Source organism: Perna viridis, chromosome 11, assembly GCF_037379345.1.
Source record: "Perna viridis isolate PV_CMFRI_1.1 ecotype Kerala chromosome 11, ASM3737934v1, whole genome shotgun sequence".
Taxonomy (NCBI): Eukaryota; Metazoa; Mollusca; class Bivalvia; order Mytilida; family Mytilidae; genus Perna; species Perna viridis.
Genome location: NC_142455.1, coordinates 4,676,699 through 4,699,008, shown reverse-complemented (window position 1 = coordinate 4,699,008; position 22,310 = coordinate 4,676,699). Strand labels below are relative to the sequence as shown.

General features: G+C 32.3%; 1 protein-coding gene across 17 annotated transcripts in view; it reads left to right on the top strand.

Moving 5' to 3' along the window:
• The window catches only part of LOC148602413 (ATP-dependent translocase ABCB1-like), an 88,207-nt gene that overhangs the window by 13,406 nt on the left and 52,491 nt on the right, over positions 1 to 22,310 (top strand). For 8 of the 17 annotated variants that reach the window (XM_088552898.1, XM_088552913.1, XM_088552902.1 and 5 more), the window contains 10 exons: positions 1,223 to 1,261; positions 2,727 to 2,750; positions 9,098 to 9,258; positions 10,830 to 11,053; positions 13,623 to 13,735; positions 15,711 to 15,882; positions 16,602 to 16,773; positions 17,565 to 17,689; positions 20,118 to 20,289; positions 21,614 to 21,727. In XM_088552898.1, coding sequence (XP_088409024.1) covers positions 1,223 to 1,261; positions 2,727 to 2,750; positions 9,098 to 9,258; positions 10,830 to 11,053; positions 13,623 to 13,735; positions 15,711 to 15,882; positions 16,602 to 16,773; positions 17,565 to 17,689; positions 20,118 to 20,289; positions 21,614 to 21,727 — 1,316 coding nt within the window. The remainder of the gene's footprint in view (positions 1 to 1,222; positions 1,262 to 2,726; positions 2,751 to 9,097; positions 9,259 to 10,829; positions 11,054 to 13,622; positions 13,736 to 15,710; positions 15,883 to 16,601; positions 16,774 to 17,564; positions 17,690 to 20,117; positions 20,290 to 21,613; positions 21,728 to 22,310) is intronic. The other 9 variants (XM_088552912.1, XM_088552910.1, XM_088552905.1 and 6 more) reach the window with 2 other exon arrangements.

Here is a 22,310-nt window from a genome sequence, read left to right as displayed (position 1 = left end):
TTTGAAGAAGGTACCTCAATCATATGCACGTTTTTTCAGGTGTGCACAACAGACATTGAGAAAAAGAGATCTGATGAAATTTTTAAAAACAAATTCCAACACTGGACAGAAAACTTGGTTAAGTGACATGTTGTACCTAAAGTGAGCTCAAATTTTCAGAGAATTTCGGGAAGCAGTACAGATGTACTATCATCATTATATCCACACATTCTCTGTTGTAGTTTATTTATATTTAACTAACTTCAATGTATTTTATTTATCAGTTTATACAATAAATTTTCAATTCTTTGTTAATTTTCACAGTAGAAATTTATTTTATTAAACTATACATCAACTTCTTCTGAAGTTTTTATATTGTTTTTTTTTCTTACACATGCATTGCTTTCCTATTTTATTTATACAGGTATAAAGGATTTTGAAAATCTGTTTTTTTTAATTTATTTTATAATTTTTACAAACATGGTGTATACATTTAAGAGAGTGTCCGTACAACATATGCAAAAATGTGAGTTGCGTGTGACAAAAACATTCATCCATTTTATATCATAAATGCATCTTTTCTTAAAATTGAATGTAATTTTTGATTAACTGATGATATAGAAAACATTGAAATTCATTGAAAAAAAGGAGATATCTCTTTCATTTTGTGGCAAACTTGGTTTTTTTTTGGGGGGGGGACTGTAAATTCATTTTCTGAGCAATCCATTATCAATTTAAAAAAATTTTTTTACTGTTTGATTTACCATATGTGCCCCCCCACCACCAATCATTGGAAATGCCTGGTTTCTGAATGGACAGTCTCTGAATTTATACACCTAAATTATGCATTTTCTCCCCCTAAAAAAACAAAAAACAGAAACAAAACCAAGACAAAACAAAAACAAAAACAAAAACAAAAACAAAAACAAAACAAAACAAAACCAACAAAACAAAAACCCAAGAGAACAGTTTACACTATCCATTTGAAATCTCCAATATTTGATTTTGAAATTAACTGTGAAGTGAAAAATACAAAGAAAGTAGTTAAATTATTACTTGTTAAAAAAATGTAAATAATGATGAAGCATGCTAGAATAGATTGACAATATTGCTTAGAACAAGGGATGCATCTTGTATTTCTTCATCCATTTACAACTATATATTCTAACACTCCTTAATTGTAGCTTTGTTTTGGTTTGAGTTGCTATGGTAACTGTGCATGTTTTTTTTCTTTGCATGGCAGGAGGTAACAAAGTGCAGAATGGTGATGGAAATATATCAGGTAAAATTTTATTTTACATGTTGCAATCTTGCCTGAACATATTTGTTTTGTTGTAGTTTCTACAACATAATGACTTATCGAAGACTGATAAAATGCATCTTGGTGATTAGTTTGTTGTATTACAGAAATTTGATTTTAATTGAATCAAATTTAAGATTTGGCCAAATTTGGCCCTATGTAGACACCCTCCTTAAAAACATTCATGTTAACTACTTCAAACTACAATAAAGTAAGATAAGATCATTGTACTCTGCTGTAAATTTGTTCTGATGCTGTTCACTTTATGTTAAACCTTTTTTTGTAACCCCTCCCACTCTTGAAAAGGGGGAGTTTATAGTGATATGGTTGTCCATCCGTCATTCCTTCTGTAACAAATATTTTCTGTCACAGATTAATTTCTTGGCTTCTACTGTAGGGCATGATTACCAGTAGATATTTCGTATATCGCTTATGCGTAATGACTTGTTTCGTGTCTCCCCTTATCAGCTTTCTTGGTCGCCTACTCCCTGTTTTCGGAGCGACTTAGAATTTTACATTTGCAATATTCACTATTGGAAAAATTTCTGTCATAGATTTCTCAGCACCCATGGAAGGAATTATAAGATGTTTAGATGAGCTTTTAAGTTATTTCTATATACAGATTACAGCTTATATTATTTAATTTATTTAAAATTTCTGTTATTAGCAAGAAACCTATCCAACCTTGAACACTTCAAAGGTTACATGTACATGTAGCACTTTTGAATATAATGAGAATGGATTTTGATAATGTGTCAAAGGGACAATTACCCAACTAGGATAAAAAAAAAATATCAGAATTTCATTGACATTTTTAATCCCCCCAAATTTGTTTTTTCAATTCTGCACCTAGCACACAATCAAGATTTCTCTGTACATGGTCATTTTTGGAGGCACAGGGGGGTGGGGGTATAGATTTAGTGAGCATTGCTAACAGTTTTTTCTAGTTACTGTAATCATAATATGAAATATCCTCTGGATATTTTGGAAATTATTTTGACAACTAAGAGATAAACAAATTTAGTTCAAATAGGAGAAAATGCTCTGCTAAGCCATTTATTTTTACACCCCACCACAAAGTGTGTTTTTCTACTTTTCAGTATTATCATATTTCCAGTTAAAATCAAGACAGTACATATTCTATATGTAGGTAAAACTAGTACTGTCTTTATAAAAGATAGCTGACACAGTAAAAATTGTTCTTTTTTCTTATAATTTTCATCAGGAAATAATGCATGGCATGCAATTTCAATTTCTCTTTCGAACCCCACTAAGTTATCAGTATTTGGCCAATCTGGAAACATAATTTTGATCAGGTGACTTGCGTTTCTTTAAGGTCAAAGGGTAAAAAGTGAAACTGTACCGACTGCATCTGAAAAACATAAGTCAAGTATGATATACATGTACATGTAGTTGTGAAAAGGTGTATTGATTGTTGTATTTGTAGACAAGAAGAAAGAATTTCTGTCAGGTAATAGTCTGTTGCTAGTTTCCACCTTGTAGTGATCAATAACATACTCATCATGCTGACTGCCATCATACCTAGGTTTCCTTTAGTATTCTGTAGGTCTGTCTGTCTATGTTTTTGTGTACTCAATTTATTTGGGAATATCAATGTTCATTGCCCTCACACAGGTGTATTATAGTGTTCTATAGGTCTGTCTGTCTGTCAATATTTTTGTGTGCACAATTTATTGAGGAATATCAATGTTCCTTGCCCTCACACAAATGTCTTTTAGTGTCTGTATGTTTAAAATTTTTGTGTACATTATTTAGTGTAGTATGTAAATGTTCACTGCCCTCAGACAGGTGTCCTTTAGTGTTCTGTTGGTTTGACTGTCACCATTCCTAATGAATACATCATACAAGGTGTATAAAATCAGTGGCGGATCCAGAGTGGGTGTAGGGGATTGGCAGTCCCCAGTTTATTGGAAAATTTGTCATTTTCATGAATAAAATTGACAAAAAATGGCAAATAATGGTCTGGTACCTTTTTCTGAGGAAACTCAGCTGGCACCCCCCCCCCCCCCATTTTTGAAGTGTGTTGATCCAACCAGTGAAAGTGGTATATGTTTGAAACTTTATACAGTTGTTTATGTAAATGTATATACTTACATAACAGGTTAGTTTACATTAAAGATGATTCATAGTGTAAGTCTAAATGTACTGGTTTAGGCACCTAGATTTAGTTTGATGGTGAACATATGGAAATATTTTGTCGTTTTTTTATTATCCTATCTACCAAAGCTAAAAATGTTAGTTATGAGTTTATGCCACTATATAATTGCTACTCATGCAGAGTATTTTCACATGATTTTCGACTGAATTAAGCAAATTTTTTTTGTGATGGAATTCACATGAATTTAATATGATTTAAGCTTTCACATTAATTTCATGGGATTTTTTTTTTCACTGGAGAACAATGTAAACAGAATTTCACATGAAAATCACATGAATTTTATATCAGTTCACATGAACTTAATGTAAAGCTAGATTCTTGATAGTTTCATGTGTCATATGAACTGTTTTTGCCAGTTTATGTCAGGGTTGTCCACTAAGGTTTGTTAGCTTTCACTGTATTACTGTTACATTTATTCCATTGTTTTATATCTGTCTATTTTAGCTTTCTTGTCTGACTTGAGAATGAAATAATCATTACTTTTTAGTTTGATTATGATTCTGTTACAATGACCTTTCTTTTGGTCAAGGCCTCTCAGAGCTTGCTTTAAATTGTGAAAACTTGTTGAAGACCTTTTGGTGTCCTCCGAAGGTATTTACTATCTAGGATTTAAGATATTTTATGCATTTGTTGTGTTTCACAATAACTGGTCCTTTTTCTGTAATGTGCTGGTGAAACCTGTTGTTATAATGGTTCTTAAATGAAAGGGAGTTATCATGGTTTTGACATATTTGGAATCTCATTATTATCTCATTATTGTACACATGTATCAATAGTTGTAACAGTACAGAAGTTATTAGATGTATCTTTTGTTAGCCATCTTATATTGTCCATTAGTGTTTGTAGGTCTATTATGATATCAGAAAAAGCAGTAATTATTTTAGACATTGTGTTATGAAGTGTGTCAGTGTTTATACAGTGAAACCTATGGAAGTGAAACCCCTGTAGGACTTGATTGTCATTAGACCTGTAGATGTTCATTTAGTTAACCTATGTTCAAAGCACATTTAAATAAAAATAAAAGTACTTTAAAAAGTTTCCTGATGAGACAGTTTTTTTAGTTTTCCAGGGTTTGATATAGACAGGTTTTGGGAATTTTCCAGGGTTTGGTATAGACAGATTTTGGGATTTCCAGGGTTTGGTATAGACAGGTTTTGGAGATTTTTTAGGGTTTGGTATGGACAGGTTTCACTGTACATTTCAATCATTTCTACCTATAAAAATTCTGCTGTGAGTGGTGTTTTCTAGATTTAAAGGATAATCTTATCCTTTCCAGATGATTCCTTGAGAATCTATCATTGATTTTTCAAGAACTTTGCACAGTTGTTTAGTCCCATAAGATACAGGCTAAGCTAAATTGTCAGCAGAATTCAGGATGTTGTTTTTGATTTAGGCTGTTTTAACATTTTGCAATCCCCCTTTTTCAACTTTCACATGGTGGGGTGTCACTTTCTATTCCATTTAATACCCTTTCTAGTTCAACTGGACCAAAGGTCCCAGTGAGCTTATGCCATTACTTTGCATCCGTCATCTGGAAACTTTTCATGTTTTGCTCAACTACATGAAATTCCCTTGACCAATTTTAACCAAATTTGGCAGAAATGATGTATACAAGAGTTACTTGATTAAACAAGATAGCTGCCAAAGGCCATTTAAACTGCTGATTGGCTAATTTTCAAATATCAATGGTGTCAATGTTTTGAAACATGATAGGTTACAACCTCAATGCCCTCTTCAAACGATCCAGTTCTTGTGCTGCAGCCACTTAAAGTTGCCATTGAAGCTTTAGTAACAGTGACAGCGTTAACATCTGATAAAATTTTGGTTCCGCTTGATTAAACAGGATGGCCATCATAGGCCATTTAAGCCTCTAATTGGCCAATTTTCAAAGATGAAATTGTCTGAAAACACAGGTGCTAATGTCTTGAAATTTGATAGGATTAATTACCTGAATGCCCTTTTAAAACTATGCACTTTTTGTGTGGCTCAGGTGGTTCAGCAAGGGGCTGTGGCCACTCCAAGTTGCCATTGAATCCCTATGGGAAAACCCATTGGCTTAAATCTTTGCTTTTACTAAGTCAAAAGTGACCAACTTTGGCAGAAATCATGGAAGGGACAACTTTAACAGCTGATAAAATTTTAGTTACTCTTGATCAAACAAGTTCTCCAGGTGAGTGATTCAGGCTCTCTAGAGCATCTTGCTTCTGTGTAACTTAGGTCCCTTGTATCCCTATATTTATACTGTACAGTGCATTTTGGGTAGTCTACTGAATTATAGTGGAACCTTTCTCAGCTGAACCTCTTTCATTTTATTAAGCCACGTACAAATGTAAGTGTTCTGTTTTCACAGGTTGGAAATGCTTTGAAACCAATGTGTAAGGAAGTCAGAAAATATCTTGTAAAGGCAGGTTTGCCATTTATTCAGAACCCTAAATAAATCTTAAACCAGTTTACTCTGGGTTCTATTTAGACTGGTTTCACTTTATAAACCATTATTTTTTTTATTAGTTGCATTGTTAGTGCAGTGAGTAGAAATCCATAAAAAGAATCGACCCAAATATTTTGTCCTATTATTTGAACTCTTATTTCCTTCTTTATTTACATTCTGTTTCATGTCTGTGTTTGTATCTTGTTGAGAAGGATTGTAAATTATGTTTATACAACTAAATGATATTGGTTAAGAATAAAAGATGGTTTGGTCTAAATATCATTCTGATGGAGCATGTCACTCCCTGAATGTTTCACTTATGAATGTGTGATTTATCCCCCTACTTAAACTCTTATTTAGAAGGACCTTAGGAAATGAATATTTACAAAGGTGTCCTATTCACTGTTATCTATCATACCATTGTAAAGATTTTGATCTCATCGGAGAACCAGTACCATTGTAAAGATTTTGATCTCATCGGGGAACCAGTACCGTTGTAAAGATTTTGATCTCATCGGGGAACCAGTACCATTGTAAAGATTTTGATCTCATTGGTGAACCAGTACCATTGTAAAGATTTTGATCTCATCGGGGAACCAGTACCATTGTAAAGATTTTGATCTCATCGGGGAACCAGTACCATTGTAAAGATTTTGATCTCATTGGTGAACCAGTACTAATGTTTGTTCTTATTTGATACATGTACATGGAAGTGTCAGATTGTCAATACCAGTCACAGAGTCTGTAGTTGGTCCATTACAAAGCCAAAAGCCAAAACCTTAGACTTACATCCACAATTTTTTGTATACCCAATAAAGGGAATGCTATCAGTTTTTGTATACTCAATGAAGCATATTCCAACTGTTTTTGTGTACTCAATAAAGCATATTCAATCTGTTGATATTGAAGCACATTCTGGCATTTATATTATTATGTAACTCAAGGAAGCCATTTCTTGTGTACCCAATGAAGGAAATGATGTCTGTGTAAACATTCTTTTCTTATTGCTTACCTATTCCAGATTGGCTTCAAAATGCCATGTCATCATAGATAATACTTGAATTTAATTATGTGTAAGTTTACCCTGGGGTCGCTTTGATTATAAACTGTAGGGGGATCTAAATTCCTCCAGAAGTTATAAATTCTTCCTGTGATAATCTGAACTTATATTGATATATATGTCTGTAGAAGAATTCATTCTGAGGTAGATTTAGATCATGTCACTGTGTATTGATCATTTTATATCAAGGGAACTGTACTTATCGTGTGTTAAGACATGAAAATATTTTAATTTAGATATATTTTGTTCAAATTAGTCAGATAAAAATTTTCTCACCGAAAGGTTTTTTAGTTCACATATGCTTTATCTGAAGTATTTATAAACAATTGAAGAAAATAGGAAATTGATCACCTGGTTCGAAACAAATTCCACTGTTGTCTGTATTTGCTGGCATGCTAAAAAATAAGGATATATGTTTTAGATTGGCTTGTCATGATGGTGCTTGGTTTGTTGCTTAACCATGTTTTTGATTGTATATATAGGAAAAGTTGCATGTGAAGTTCCTGTGATTTATCACCTTAACACCTTAACCAATAAGTATTTTTTCTCTCAGTTTCCACATAATAACATGAACGTCACATAATGTGATGCGAGTTTCTCATGCAAATTACATGCATTTTATCTTCCTGTTTGATATGACATGTGTGTGTGAAACATCTTTTCATTTGGAAATCTCTCATAACATTTTTATATTCCAAATTGACACCATTGATCAAACATATTTCTGAGAATGTTGGTCTTTTCATAGTGTCAAACATGTCTGAGTGAGTCATATAATTAACTTTTCAAGACCATATAGTTACTTAAGATTTATATGTGTACCAAGATCTGCATGTAATCAATGATGATTGTATGTACATGTATACCTAGATCTGCATGTAATCAACAATGATTGTATGTTTACCAAGGTCTGCATGTAATCAACGATGGTTGTATGTTAACGAAGGTATGCATGTAATCAACGATGATTGTATGTACATGTATATCAAGGTCTGCATGTAATCATCAATGATTGTACGTTTACCAAGGCCTGCATGTAATCATCAATGATTGTATGTTTACCAAGGTCTGTATGTAATCATCAATGATTGTATGTTTACCAAGATCAGCATGTAATCAGTGATTGTATGTTTACCAAGGTCTGCATGTATTCAACAAGGATTGTATGTAAACCAAGGTCTGCATGTAATCAAAGATGATTGTATGTATTCCAAGGACTGCATGTAATCATCAATGATTGTATGTTTACTAAGGACTACATATAATCAACCATGATTGTATGTATACCAAGGACTGCATGTATTGGTAATCATCAATGATTGTATGTACCGGTATTCCAAGGACTGCATGTTCTGTTAATCATCAGTTATTATATGTATTCCAAGGACTGCATGTAATCATCAGTGACTGTATGTTTTCCAAGGACTTCATATAATCATCAATGACTATGTATTCCAAGGACTACATGTAATCATCAATGACTGTATGTATTCCAAGGTCTACATGGAATCAACATTGATTGTTGGTAAATATATACCAAGGACTACATGTAATCATCAATGACTGTATGTATTCCAAGGTCTACATGGAATCAACATTGATTGTTGGTAAATATATACCAAGGACTGCATGTAATCATCAATGACTGTATGTATTCCAAGGTCTACATGGAATCAACATTGATAGTTGGTAAATATATACCAAGGACTGCATGTAATCAACACATGCTATTAGCAATGAAGTTGTTCTTCATGATATATATTGAAGAGTTCTTATTGATTTATTGAAAGAGTTGTTCTTCTTGATATAAATGACAGAGTTGTCCTTCTTAAGATAATTGAAAGAGTTAAAAGTTTTTCTTCATGATAAAAATGACAGTCATTCTTCTTAATATAGCTAAAAGAGTTGTTCTTCATGATATAAATAAAAGAGTTGTTCTTCATGATATAAAAGAAAGAATTGTTTTTTTTTATATAAATTGAAGAGTTGTTCTTCATGATATAAAAGAAAGAATTGTTTTTTTTTATATAAATTGAAGAGTTGTTCTTCATGATATATTGGTACATGTAATGAAAGACTTGTTTTTCATGATATAAATAAAAATGAAAGATTTGTTATTCATGATCATTTAGACGACTTTATTCTTTATAGATCCAGATATTGAAGTAAGACCAGGATCCACGGCTGACCCGGACAAAGTTACCTTCAAAAATGGAAAAATCTCTCCAGAGGATAAGGATGGGAAAGATAAGAAAGATAAAGATGGAAAGGAAGAAAAAGAACCAGAAAAAATGGTTGGCTTTTTTGAAGTGGTAAGAAAATAATATGTAACCTGTTTTAAGTGGACCTTTGAAGGACCAAATATTCATTTAGTTAACCTAATATTTTGTTGTTATGTAATGGTATGTAGCTGTTGCCTGCACCATCATTGTCCATAGATGTTTTCATGCAACAACTTGTAAGTAGCTGGTGAACCTTGATAAAATTATACCAGGTCTCATACCACAAAAGGTATGTTGATCTAATTTATTATTGGGCTATGGATCCAGAACAGGAAATAGGGTTCAAAAACTAGTATTTCATAAAATTTATATGTTTGTGTATGTTTCTCTGTGATCTTGTACCACAATGTTCGATAGCAAGAAGGTCAGACTTGGATTTGTTTTGGAATAATGACCCAAACGTTTAAGGAATTAGTTCTGATAGGGCAAAAAAAAAAAACATCATCAGGAATTGAATTTCAGAAATTTTTTCACAAGCCTTTACTGAGCAAGTATTGAATATTTACACTTGCTAAATCTAAGTCTAAGCCATTTTGTTTTAGCAAGTGGATATAGCAAAATTTAATTTTAACTTGTATTTAGAAAGTATTTTCCCTTAAGGCTGTTCACTAAACATTTTTCTAAACTATGGCTTGAATAAAAATGTATAGAGCTTTTTGAAATTATATGATTCCATACCACAAAATGGAAATGTTGAATGTGATTGTTTTTAAAGATATTATGCTTAATGTTAAGGATTAGGGGTTAAAAGGGAACATGAATAAAGTGTTTTATACAATCTATCTATAAACTTATCTATACTGTAAAAGGACTATTGTTCATGGTGTACCAAATTTCATGGTTTTCGTGGGTAGCCCAAACACGAAATTTGGTTAATGGCGGAAAGGAGATTTCCATTGATTCGTATTCTGAAAATCAAAAATTCAAGAATCCATGAACTTGTGTTTCTTTCCTAATCCACGAAAGTTGGTATCCACGAATAAAAGTACTTTCCTAGTATATAAAGTTAGTGAGGAATGTGTGTGATCCCTATGAAGTTGTATCTCAAAGTTCCATACCACCTTAGTCAGACTAGAATTAATTTTTGTGGTTATTGTATAAATAAGTGTCCAAAAGGAGCCGAAAACTTATATTTTCTGGTTTTTATGGATATTAGTGATATTGTATTACATAGCTACATACCACAACAATACAATTTCTATTGAATTGAAGAGAATGTCCTTACCTTTTAGAAAATAAGAGTCTGAAAGGGTTCAGAAATCTGTAGGTTCTTCAATTGTACATGAATTGCTTATTTCTTATCTCTAACTGCAAATTTGTTAAGTTCTTAACCTATTTTTATTCTTGTAAGAATTTTGTTAAATGTGTAACCACAACCCAAATTCATAGCTGTATCAAGTCATAATGTTGTCTAAAGTGTGAAGTGGTTTACCCACTGCAGTCATATCAAGCTACATATTCTGAAGCATTTTATTTTCTACATTATTGCCTTTACTCCTTTCTTTCCATTACAGTTTAAGGTTTGCCATGTTATTAGATGTTTTATTTGATATTTAGGATTTTTTTTATTGCCTTATTTCATCTGCTGTTCTCTGTTTCAGTTCAAATTTGCCACATGTTTAGATAAGATGTTAATGCTGATTGGATCACTCTTTTCATTGGCTCATGGGTCAGCACTTCCAGCCATGATTATTGTCTTTGGTGACATGACTGACTTGTTTGTTGATACTGGAAAATTTCAAGTGTTACTTGATGGACTTAAACCATACCTATCAGAAGCAGGGCTAACATATGACCAAGTTTACGATAACCCTTTATTGTTAAAGTAAGTATCCTGTAGTCATCCACAGTCAACTTCACTAACAGTCATAAATGTAAAATTTGATTCTAAGTTATGACATCACAATGTGATATTCTATTATGACTTCATAACATCACAATGTGATATTCTGTTATGACTTCATGACATCACAATGTGATACTCTATTATGACATCATGACATCACAATGCCATTTTTTAACATGGCATCATAGATTACTTTTTTTTTACTAAATTTACACCTATGACTTTTTTGGAAAATGACCATTGGACTAGAGAAGTAATAATAAAAACAACCAAAAGTCCTGTTAAGCCATTCATTTGATAAACATCCATTTTAAAATCATATGGTGCTAAAAACCTAACTGTTACATTGTATATGAGAGGTAAATACCACTTCTTGTCTGCTTTTCTTAGATTTTAGATCAAAGTTAACATGCAGTAATCCCTCTCTGAAAAGGTACCCCTGACCTACAGCCACCTGTCTTATGCGACCACATTTCTGTTGTAATAATGACTTATACTTCAAATTGACCCCCTATAGATGGCCACCCTTCTGACGCGACAAGGGGCCACAACTTTGAATGAAAAACGAAGATCTAGCCTCTCGTATCCGGCCATGTTCATAAACCAGAGGTGTCAGCGGAAATCATGTTGAGCATTTTCTCCAGTATATTTTTAACTAAATTATTAAATTAAGTTGAGTGTCAATTACTCTGAAGCCCTTAGATCAGGTGTACGAAATTTTAAATATGTCAAGCGTGGGCACCGAAGTGTGAAATTAGTCTGATGAATTGGTCATAATTATGACTGGTATTTAATAGTAAAAACACGACCAGGCATTTCTAATTACAAATAAAGAGTGGTTAACATTTTACAATCTGTTTGCAATTAGCTATATAGGTTAGGGCTTTATAATTGATTTTGGTTAGTTCCAAGTGTGTATGTGTTACTACATACCGTAAGTTGGCATAAATTTGCATATAATGGACTGATAACTCCGGAATGCTTGATCCAAAAATGTTTTACTCGTAAAGCATATGATGTTCATTTATAGTTTTTTTTTTATTTTCTGACAGTTTTAAAGTTGTGTATTCCGATTGGCATTTTTTTTATAGAAGATAGTCATATTCCTTCAAAAAATCGATAGCAGCACGGATCAGATTTCTTCGTCAATTGATCATCGGTTTAATTAACAGATTTTTACCCCCAAATTATGAATAAAGTAATCAAATAATTTTACTAAACAAAACAGTGGGTTTTAAAGTTTAATGGTCCTAAGTGACGACTTGGTGAAAACAAAATCCAAAAAATATGATAAGTAAACAAACATTTACTCAATAGGTCATTACCACTCTGCTCTATAAAATACATTACATATACATTACAAATATGAAATGAAACTGTACATAATTTGTGTACTAGTATTTAACAATGTACATTGTACAAGTAACAGAAGCAAACAAACATATACAATAAAATGCAGAAATTGGCCTAACCTCTCAAGAGAGGCCACTTCTCTTATGTGGCCAGTTTTTGACTGCAGTATGGGTGGCCACATAACAGAGGGACTAATGTACCAGGTGTTATGAATTATATTTTTACCGTATTTTGGTATAATGCGCACATTTTTAAATAGAAGTTAGAACTTATTGCCAGAACATAGGGGGCATCAATGAATACAAATTGACCAAGAAATAAAGGATTTTGGTACAAGAAAAGACATTGTGTAATGTAAACAAAAAACTGGAAGTGAAATCTTTCAGAAAGAAATTTTATGTAATCATCAAATACATCTTTAATTATTGAATTTTTAGTGATGTTTTCTTCAAATCATGTCTTAATAGTATGTTTCGAACAGAGGTTGTACAATAAATATTTCCTTCTTATAAAACATGGTTAGAGATTAAAATGAAACAACTGAAAACCAAAAAGTAACAAAGTTCTTTTTTGTCAAACCCTCCTTATCAAATGCTTTTTCAACTGAAAATGATTATTTTTGTACTTATTTTGATTGTTTCTTACAGTTTTCTTTCTTACAAGTATGTTTGTAAATGAAAAATTGCGAAATTTGAGTTAAAACCAAAACTGGAAATGTCCGATTTTCCTGATTTTCGATTTTGTTTATAAGCCTGTGTCAATTTTATCAAGCTTCGAAATAAAAATTATCCAATTTATATAGCTACTGATCTTTATATGATGTTTTAGTCACCGTATCTTCACATTTGTGTAGGTAATACCACATCAAGCTAAATAAATTGACCTATTAAGTGCAAAGTATCTATCTTTTGTCTTACAAAATTTTACTGCAATCTAAGTTTAAAAAACTTTTTTTTCACATGTTTAGACCTTCAAAATTGCACTGTGCACTATACATAAATGTGTGTTATACACACCAAAATATGATAGTTATTATTTCTGAAATGTTGTCTGCAACTTCTCCTTTATTACTTGGTTGATTTCCTTGAAACTTTATGTACGGTAGTTTCAAATTACTATCTGTATGGACATATTGACATTTTTATGATCTAGGTTTAGTTCTAATTTATTTAACCTTTGAAATTCTATCGTTTAGGGCAAATATAACTCTTTGGGAGAGCAAACTCAATTCTTCAATAGACCTGAATCTTCTGTCTGCCCAGGAAAATATGTTAGACAGTATGGAAACTTTCGCTATTTACTACATTAGTAAGTATATCTGTAAAGGTAGGGAAAGAGTAATCAAGGGAACCAAGATTTTAACAGGAATCAAAAGAATATAATCCAGGGACAAACACCAGATAAGGAAAACAGACACACGCAACAAAGAACATCAAACAACCAAAATAGTATGAAGTAAAGGTAAATGAGCAAAAAACTGGGAGCATGGATCAGGTGTATCGGTAGAGTAAGCATTCTCTGCTTTTCTAGAAATACCCACCAAAAGTCAGCAGAGTGTAATTTTGGCAATAGGGTGTAAGTCTCATTCTAGTTTCATTTTTCTTTCCAGAATTTCTGATGCAGAATTCCGAAGATCCATTTGTATTTTATTATTTTACTTCCAGCATTACAATGCAAAATATTTTATTTTGTGCTTTTCTCAACAGTTTTATCATGTAGAAACAAAAGTTTGTCTTTTTTTAACTATATTTTTACACAAAAAAGATCTTTTGCTTCTAAAATTGGACTGAATGCTCTGTAAATGACAAATTTCAATGCATTTGAATGGTATATTAAGAGCCTTTTTCATGAAACCATGGAGTCACATGAAGGGATGTTTAAACCGTATATGCTGGGTCTAAAATTTTGTGTGGGCAGAACAGAGTTAATTTGAAATTCATGCAAATGGAGCTTACATATGACTTTCAGATGATATCAAGTAAAATGATGGTTCACTTTTTATAATCATGGAAAGTGAACCTTTTTTTTATAAATCCACAAATAAATTGAGGTCCTTGAATGCTATCAAGTGTAACTGTTTGGGTTATCATCATCCATAGACATTTCATGTTCAGACAAAACTTGAGTAAATGCGAATTGGTCTTTTTGAAATTTTACCGAATTTCTGGCCTCTGAATGTTTCGTTTTCACTTTCAGTTTACTTTTATGTAGATTGAGTATGTAGAGGCAACTAATTTCCTCTACTTGTGTATAATATTGTTTTGTGTGCCGCTGCAGCCTTCACTGAAGACCAATGGTTGGCTTTGGGCTGACATTTTTCATCATGGTGGAACTGTTGTCTCTTTGACATATTTCCATTCCCGTTACATACTCAATAACCTGGGCCAGTTTTTTTCACGGTTAACTTTTTTAGACAGAAGCCATTCAGACTTCCAAAGTTACAAAAGTCCAAATGATTTTTCAGTGGCCCAAAAAAAAATTTGAAATTATATGAATATACCTAACAACAAACACTCATTCAATTCATACTGTTTAGATATATCTAAGAACCCAAATATTAAGGGAACACTACAACACCCCAAAATTTTTGGAAGTCCGTCAGGCTTCCTAGGAACATAATTTTAGGGGCCTGGGTCACCGGCCCCTGGCTAAACTCGAAGACTGCAGTTTACACTTTTTATTTAAACTGCCTGGTGGTTAATCAAGCAGTAAAAAAGTGTTTTACTGAACTAGGTTATTTCATAAATCATGTTTAAAAATTAGAAACATTTCTAAAATGGATAACTTTGAAATTGTACCACAAGACAGGGTGTCATACCACAAAAGGAAGGCTGATATGGTATTGTATTGGTTGCAATATTAATTAATTTTTCATTTGATTGAAATATTTTTTTAGTTTTAAAATTATGTTGACAATCGGCTTTGGGCTTTTCTACAGTCTATTCTAAATATCTCATTGAAAAACTCACCTGTATTACAAGGTGATATAATAAGAAAAATATTTGTCTTCAGCTGAATGGTCTGCAAAGCATACCTGTTAACCTTTTGAATGCTTAAAGAGGGAGATCTCCCTCTTTTCAGCTTTTTTGAGAGGGAGATTGAACTTGACAACCTTTTTCACAGTAAAAAAGAGGGAAATTTGTGTCTTGCATATGGGTGATTTTCTCAAAGAGGGAGTCTCCTTCCTAAAGTGGGAGGGTTAACAGGTATGACAAAGACATTTTATGTGTAATAACTTGAGATTTCACTCAATTCTTCTTGAACGTTTGTGTCCTAATTTTAGTTATTGCCTGTGGTGTTATGGTATGTGGATACATCCAGGTTAGTTTCTGGGCCATCGCAGCAGAGAGACAAGCTCACAGAATACGTGACAGGTTTCTGCAGAATGTTTTACGACAAGAAATTGGCTGGTTTGATACACATGAGACAGGAGAGCTGAATAACAGATTATCAGAGTATGTAAATAACAATTTATCAGAGGATGAGTACATCAGAAGTAATTAACTTGTGTGAATCAGTAATCTTCTGAGGTTTTATCAAGTTGTTGGTATCTTGTGGAGCATTATACAGTGAGACCTGTCTAAAACAAACCCAGAAAAAAACTAAAACCTGTCTGCTCTGGTCACTTTTTAAAAATTTTTGGTGTCAGTTTTGAAATGTATTTTGAACCTGAGGAAACCAAACAAATTTTGTAGTCTAAAAGGGGTTTTAGCCAGACTTCACTTATTTTTGTTTTTAATGAGGACTTTAGAAGGTAGAGCTAAGGTAAGGGACACAACTCTTGCAAATCATTGGAACGTTTGAATTCAGCATTTTACATCAATCTCATGTAAGCATCAAAGTAACTTTGACTGATTTCATTCTGTTTCAGAGGAGAGCTTGATTGACATTTGTTAAATTAAATGTGATACAAATATTCCACTGATTTCAAGACTTATGTCCCTTACCCAAGGTCTACCTCCATAAATAAAACCAAATTACTGATTAAACAATTGTTTTTTACATAACAGTAGTTCACTTAAAAAAAAACGTAGTCAACAAAATCAAAGATCTGGGATTTTCCTCAAGTCAAATTATAACCAATCAAATCACTTAAAATTGAACATTTGAGGAAAATCTAAATTTGAGATTTTTTATGAAACCTAGGCATGACTTGATTGTATTACCATTTCAGTGATATCAATAAAATCCATGAAGGCATTGGTGACAAGATGGGTTCCTGTTTACAATGGTCAGCTGGATTTATCACCGGTTTTATCATTGGGTTCATTTATGGATGGAAGCTTACCCTTGTCATTTTAGCCATTAGCCCTCTTTTAGCTGCTACTGGCTTTGTCATGAATAAGGTAAATCACTCACTCACTCGCAGGATACTGTTGTGGTCCAGAGGCAACCTCTTTGAGAGGGATAAAAAGTTTTTTTAAATATTATTTTCCATAAAAAGAAAATATAGAAAGAAAATTTGAATGCTGTCAAACAGATGCAATTAATTCTATTTAATGAAAATGTAATCTGTTAAACATGTGTTATGTTGGTAATCTGTATGACCTTTGGCCTTCTCTGACTGATATTTTTTCTATCTCTTAAAAAATATCTTTCAAAACATTGGGATGATTGTGATGTCATCAGGTCGTCCGAGTTATGAATTAAAATGACATCGCACACCAACAGTGTGTAGTCTCAATTTTTGCATGACAAAGTAGTAACAAAAACTAAATTTACATTAAGGAGGTAGACCTTGGGTAAGGGAAATAACTCTTTCAATCAGTGATGTGTTTATATCATATTCAATTTCACCAAAGACTTTCAAGCTCTCCTTTGAAACAGAAATTCAGAATGAAATCAGTCCGATTTACTGTTATGCTTACATAAGATTGATGTTAAGTTGTGATATGTAACAGTTATGTTCCTATGTCTACCTCCTTAAAATTACCAAAGATGCTATAATTGTATTAACAATAAACAGAATAAAAATTCCCATTGTCACATTGTCACAGGTTTTGAAATTGAAATTTCAGTGTGTGTATGCACACATCCAAATCATAGTGATCGAACAAAGAAGAACTGTGTCAAACCCAAAACAATATGTTTCCCCACTACATGGCTTTGTGTGGCCTTAAAATATCCTTTTTTGTAGCTTGTAGCAGACATGTCATCTAAAGAGTTAGAGGCATATGCTAAAGCAGGGGCCATCGCTGAAGAGGTGTTTAGTTCTATAAGAACTGTCGTCAGTTTTGGTGGACAGAAGAAAGAATGTGAAAGGTAAAAATAGAGTTATAACCAATGTTATAGTGTGTTTCAATTTTTGTGGTTCAGAAAATTTTTGTGAATTTGTGGATTTTTGAATTTGTATATGAACAACTTTTATGCATTTCATTGGGAAGTAAAATTCATGGTTTCACTGAATTATAAAATCCATTAGGCTAGTATTTCATTTTGTTCTTCTGCTTATTTATATAAGGTTAGAAACTCAAATTAAAAGAGTAACCAAATAAAGTGCAATACGTGTATGTCTCCAATTAAAAATGCAATATAAATCAAGTTGTTTGGATGAATTGTTGTTTTTTTGGGGTTTTTTTTTGTTTTTTTGTTTTTTTTTTAAATTGATATTTTTTTCTTTGCATTTTTGCTGTTTTCCTGAGGCCCTCTGAAATGTTGATATTCAACTAAAAGTTCACTAATTTTATTCCAAATATTTGAGAATTCTTTTTTTTTCCCTTTTCATATATCAGAGGCATTCTAGTACATGTATAAGGAACTTTTTACATTGCAATTGGTCTATTTTGGCAACCAAAACGTATTGAAAGTATATTTACTGGTGATATTTAGTTACTGACAGTGTTACACTTTGGCTCTGCATACTTTCTTACCTTTGTATAAACTATCTGTATATTGTAGCGTAACTATCTGGGGCCACTAGTAGGGAATAAATGTAAAAAATTAAACTTGATTAAAAAATGATTATGATTGCAGTATAGAGACAGTAACAGTATATTGACTAGAAATGAAAATGATGCTGAATTTTGCAGAAAAAAATGCTAAGCAAAGCCTTGCATTTTACCACAATTCTAAGACTCTTAAATATAGTTTTTTTATTTTAAATCTATACACTGTTTTAGTCTATTCAAATCAACCTTCAAATTGTAAAAAATAAATCCCTGTACATGAATAGGAAAAGAAAGGCATTTTATGCTGGTAGATGCTCATGGCCGTATGAAAACTAATTAAGTTACTTGCTGTAAGTTCTGATTATCAGTATAAAGTGAACTGCTATAATTTACATATTAGGTATGAAGGTACAAATTATTTAAGTATCAATTGAATTGGTCAAATCAATTACCATACATGCAAAGGGTCCATGCTCCCAGATTTTAGTGGCGTCTGAGTTGCTCATTTGCTTTTGTTACTTTGTATTATGTTAGTTACTTTATGTTCTTTGTTGTGTATGTTTGTTTTCCATGTCTGTCTGGTCTTTGTCCCCAAATTACCGTCTATTGATTACCTTGGTTCAATTGATTACTCTTTAAAAAGACTCTTTTCACAACATTCATTTTCTGTTATTAAGGAGGTAGAACTAGAGTAAGGGACACAACTCTTACAAATCATTGGATCTTTATATTCAGCATTTACATCAATCTTATGTAAGCGTCAGTGTAACTTGGACTGATTTCATTCTGTTTCAAATGAAAGGTTGAAAGACTTTAGTAAAATTGAATGTGACACAAACTTATCACTGATTTCATGAGTTATGTCCCTTACCCTAGGTTTACCTCCTTAAGGCCAATAAAGTCTTAGTCTTGTTTCCTGTTACCAGCAAGAAAAAAATAGCTAGGGAAATTATTTTATTTTTCAAAAACATTTTACATTAAGTTAATGGTAAATAATCTAATCTTTAACTGTGCTTTAGACAAAATGGCCATTAAATATTTTTGGAACAGAAAAAAAAAACAAGATATGTAGGGTAGTAGGAAAACAGACATATTTTGTTATTGCCTTAAAAGAATAGCTTACACAACTGAATGTCTGTTTTTTTTGTTTTTGTTTTTTTTTTTTTTGCACTGGTATATTGGAACCACCTTGTCAGTTCTTCCTTTCATCATTCTCTCTGCATATCATTCTGTCTATCTTAATTTTATCATAGTTATTTCAGCTCCCAATGGTTGGATTTATTTTTGAAAATTTTTTATGTGGTTTTATATATCTGGAAATCAACTTTCTGTTTTTGAGACTTGTAATTGTGGGAGTATATCACTAGAAATCAACTTTCTGTTTTTGAGACTTGTAGTTGTGGGAGTATACTGTAATCATATTATTTTTTGCTGTTGTTACTTTTTACAGATTCTGTCAAGTGACCATGTTTGTGGGTATTAATCTTCATGGTTTCTCTCAAGGGACCATGTTTGTGGGTATTAATCTTCATGGTTTCTCTCAAGGGACCATGTTTGTGGGTATTAATCTTCATGGTTTCTCTCAAGGGACCATGTTTGTGGGTATTAATCTTCATGGTTTCTCTCAAGAGACCATGTTCGTGGGTATCTATCTTCGTGGTTTAAAAAAAAGTTTTACTTTGTTATATAGTGTCAAACAACAAATGAGTACTATTTTTCACACTTTTCTGTCTTCGGGAAAATAGCGAATTTATTAAGTTTACAGTATATTGCAATTTCATGTTTGTATTTCCATTTTAAAGGTACAATAGTCATTTGGTAGACGCCAAGAATGTTGGTGTAAAGAAAGGCTTTACTAATGGTATATCTGTTGGACTGGTGTACTTTGTAATGTTTGGGGCCTATGCTTTAGGCTTCTGGTATGGTTCTGTACTTATCAGAGATGAAACTTATAGCATTGGAAAAGTTCTTATTGTAAGTTTACTTTACAATACAGTGAGACCTATATCAATGATTGGAATAAAAATTTTGAAAATGAGCCATTTTAATGATTCTTACAATTTCAATGACCATCCTTAAAAATTCTTTGTGAGAATTTCTCATTTACATGGGACAATTTTAAGCTTAAATGTCAGTCTTTGTAGGAATCAGGCAGTAAGCAAAACATGGTATGAAAAAATTATCATTTTGATAGTGTAATTGACTACTTACATGATCAGAATTAAGGGAATAAAAGAAGATTTTTCATATCATGTTGCTGCATTGAGATATAATTTCATTGAAATGCACTATAAATGAACATTTTAAGGGCAGATAACTCTGTCAAATCATCATTTTTCTAAGGTTCTCTTGAAAAATTTAAGAGCAAATCCAATGCTGCAGAGAACAAACGATGGTCTTTGCAGAGAAAGCATCCTTTAGTAAAATCATATTGTCAGATTGGTGGGGTTTTGACATTCACATTTCTAATTTTTTCCATTTTGCCTGATTTTTACAAATACTTACACTTAAATGTTATACTCTAGTCTTAATCACTACTGCCTACACTGTATCCCTTTTGTTCTGTAGAATTTGTTCATTTAAGACAGAAGTTGGGTTGAAAAGGTTTGAATTACATATAAACTGATACAAAGGGAATTCAGAAAGTGTCTGGTTTAGACAGGATTTCTGTTTATCCAAGATTGAGTGTAGAAAGGTTTCACTTCATTTTAAAACTAAATTTTTTTCTACTTTTGAAAGGTCACCTGGAGTATAGCTCACATAAACCAAATTACTGTTTCGTTTAGTAATAAATCTTAGAGAATAAACCTTTCCAACTTGCCAGACATTTTGTTGGGTTTGGTAATAAAAGGTGTGAAAAACTAAGCTCCATGTGAACCTTTTGAAAACAGAAGAATTACGTAAAAAGAATTATACAAAGTAAGAAATTTCTTGTAATGAAATTAGACAACTGGTTTGGACCATAAGACAAGTAACAGATTTCCAAGAATCACTAAATTTCAGTTTCTCAAACTCCTGATTACTCCAACACATTTCAGCTGTTCCATAGAGTTAATTGCATTTTAAAATGATTTATATTGTTTTGTTAAATGGTTGTCTATAATCAAGAAACTTAAAATATTTGTACATAACACAAAGATAAATTATTGACTGGAACATTTATTATTTCAGGTATTTTTACTGTTTTGATTGTTACATTCTCCATTAAACCTCTGTTCGGAACCCGTCATGGTAGTCAAGAACAAACCCTTCACTCATTCTCTATTGTTCACAAACCCCACCCCTTTTATGATTTTAGGTATTTTTCGCTGTTTTGATTGGTGCATTCTCCATTGGCAATATAGCTCCACCCCTTCAAAGCCATGCTTCTGCAAGAGGTGCTGCCTACACTGTGTTCCAGACAATTGATTTGGTAAGTAAACCGCTAAAGTACAATGTATATGTTCTTTTGAACGGTCTGCACTTGAAAATTGTTTTGATTTAGAGTAAAACCCAGATTTTTTTCTGAACACTTCCAAAAATGGACTTTCAGGATATTTCTTCTGACCACTTTCAGATATTGTGAGTTTTTACTAATCAAGGTAACATTTGATAGGTTTGTTAGGGTTCAAACATTATCATAGTTTTGTCCAGGAGTAATAATCCTCAGTCATTATTTTTGAAAGTGAGGAATGTTAACTGAATCACTGCATAACAGGCCTTGGAGTTCCTGCATTCTTTTCATTAAAGTAAAAATGTGATTTTAAATTGGAGACTTTGAGAAAAATATAGCTTTAGTTATGCAGGGTTTTCTCTAATTTTTGCTGGAACCGGCCAAAAAACTGCTATGAACAGGTCGAAACTTGATAATGTTGCATACAGTTGAAAAGAAAAATCTCATTTTGAACAGGCCAAAAGTGTTCTTGAACCATGCAATTTGGCCTCCTAGTAATGTTAAAAATTCCATAATGTGACTTCTTTTGCCAGTCTAGGTAGTCTCATTTTTGCGGAAATTG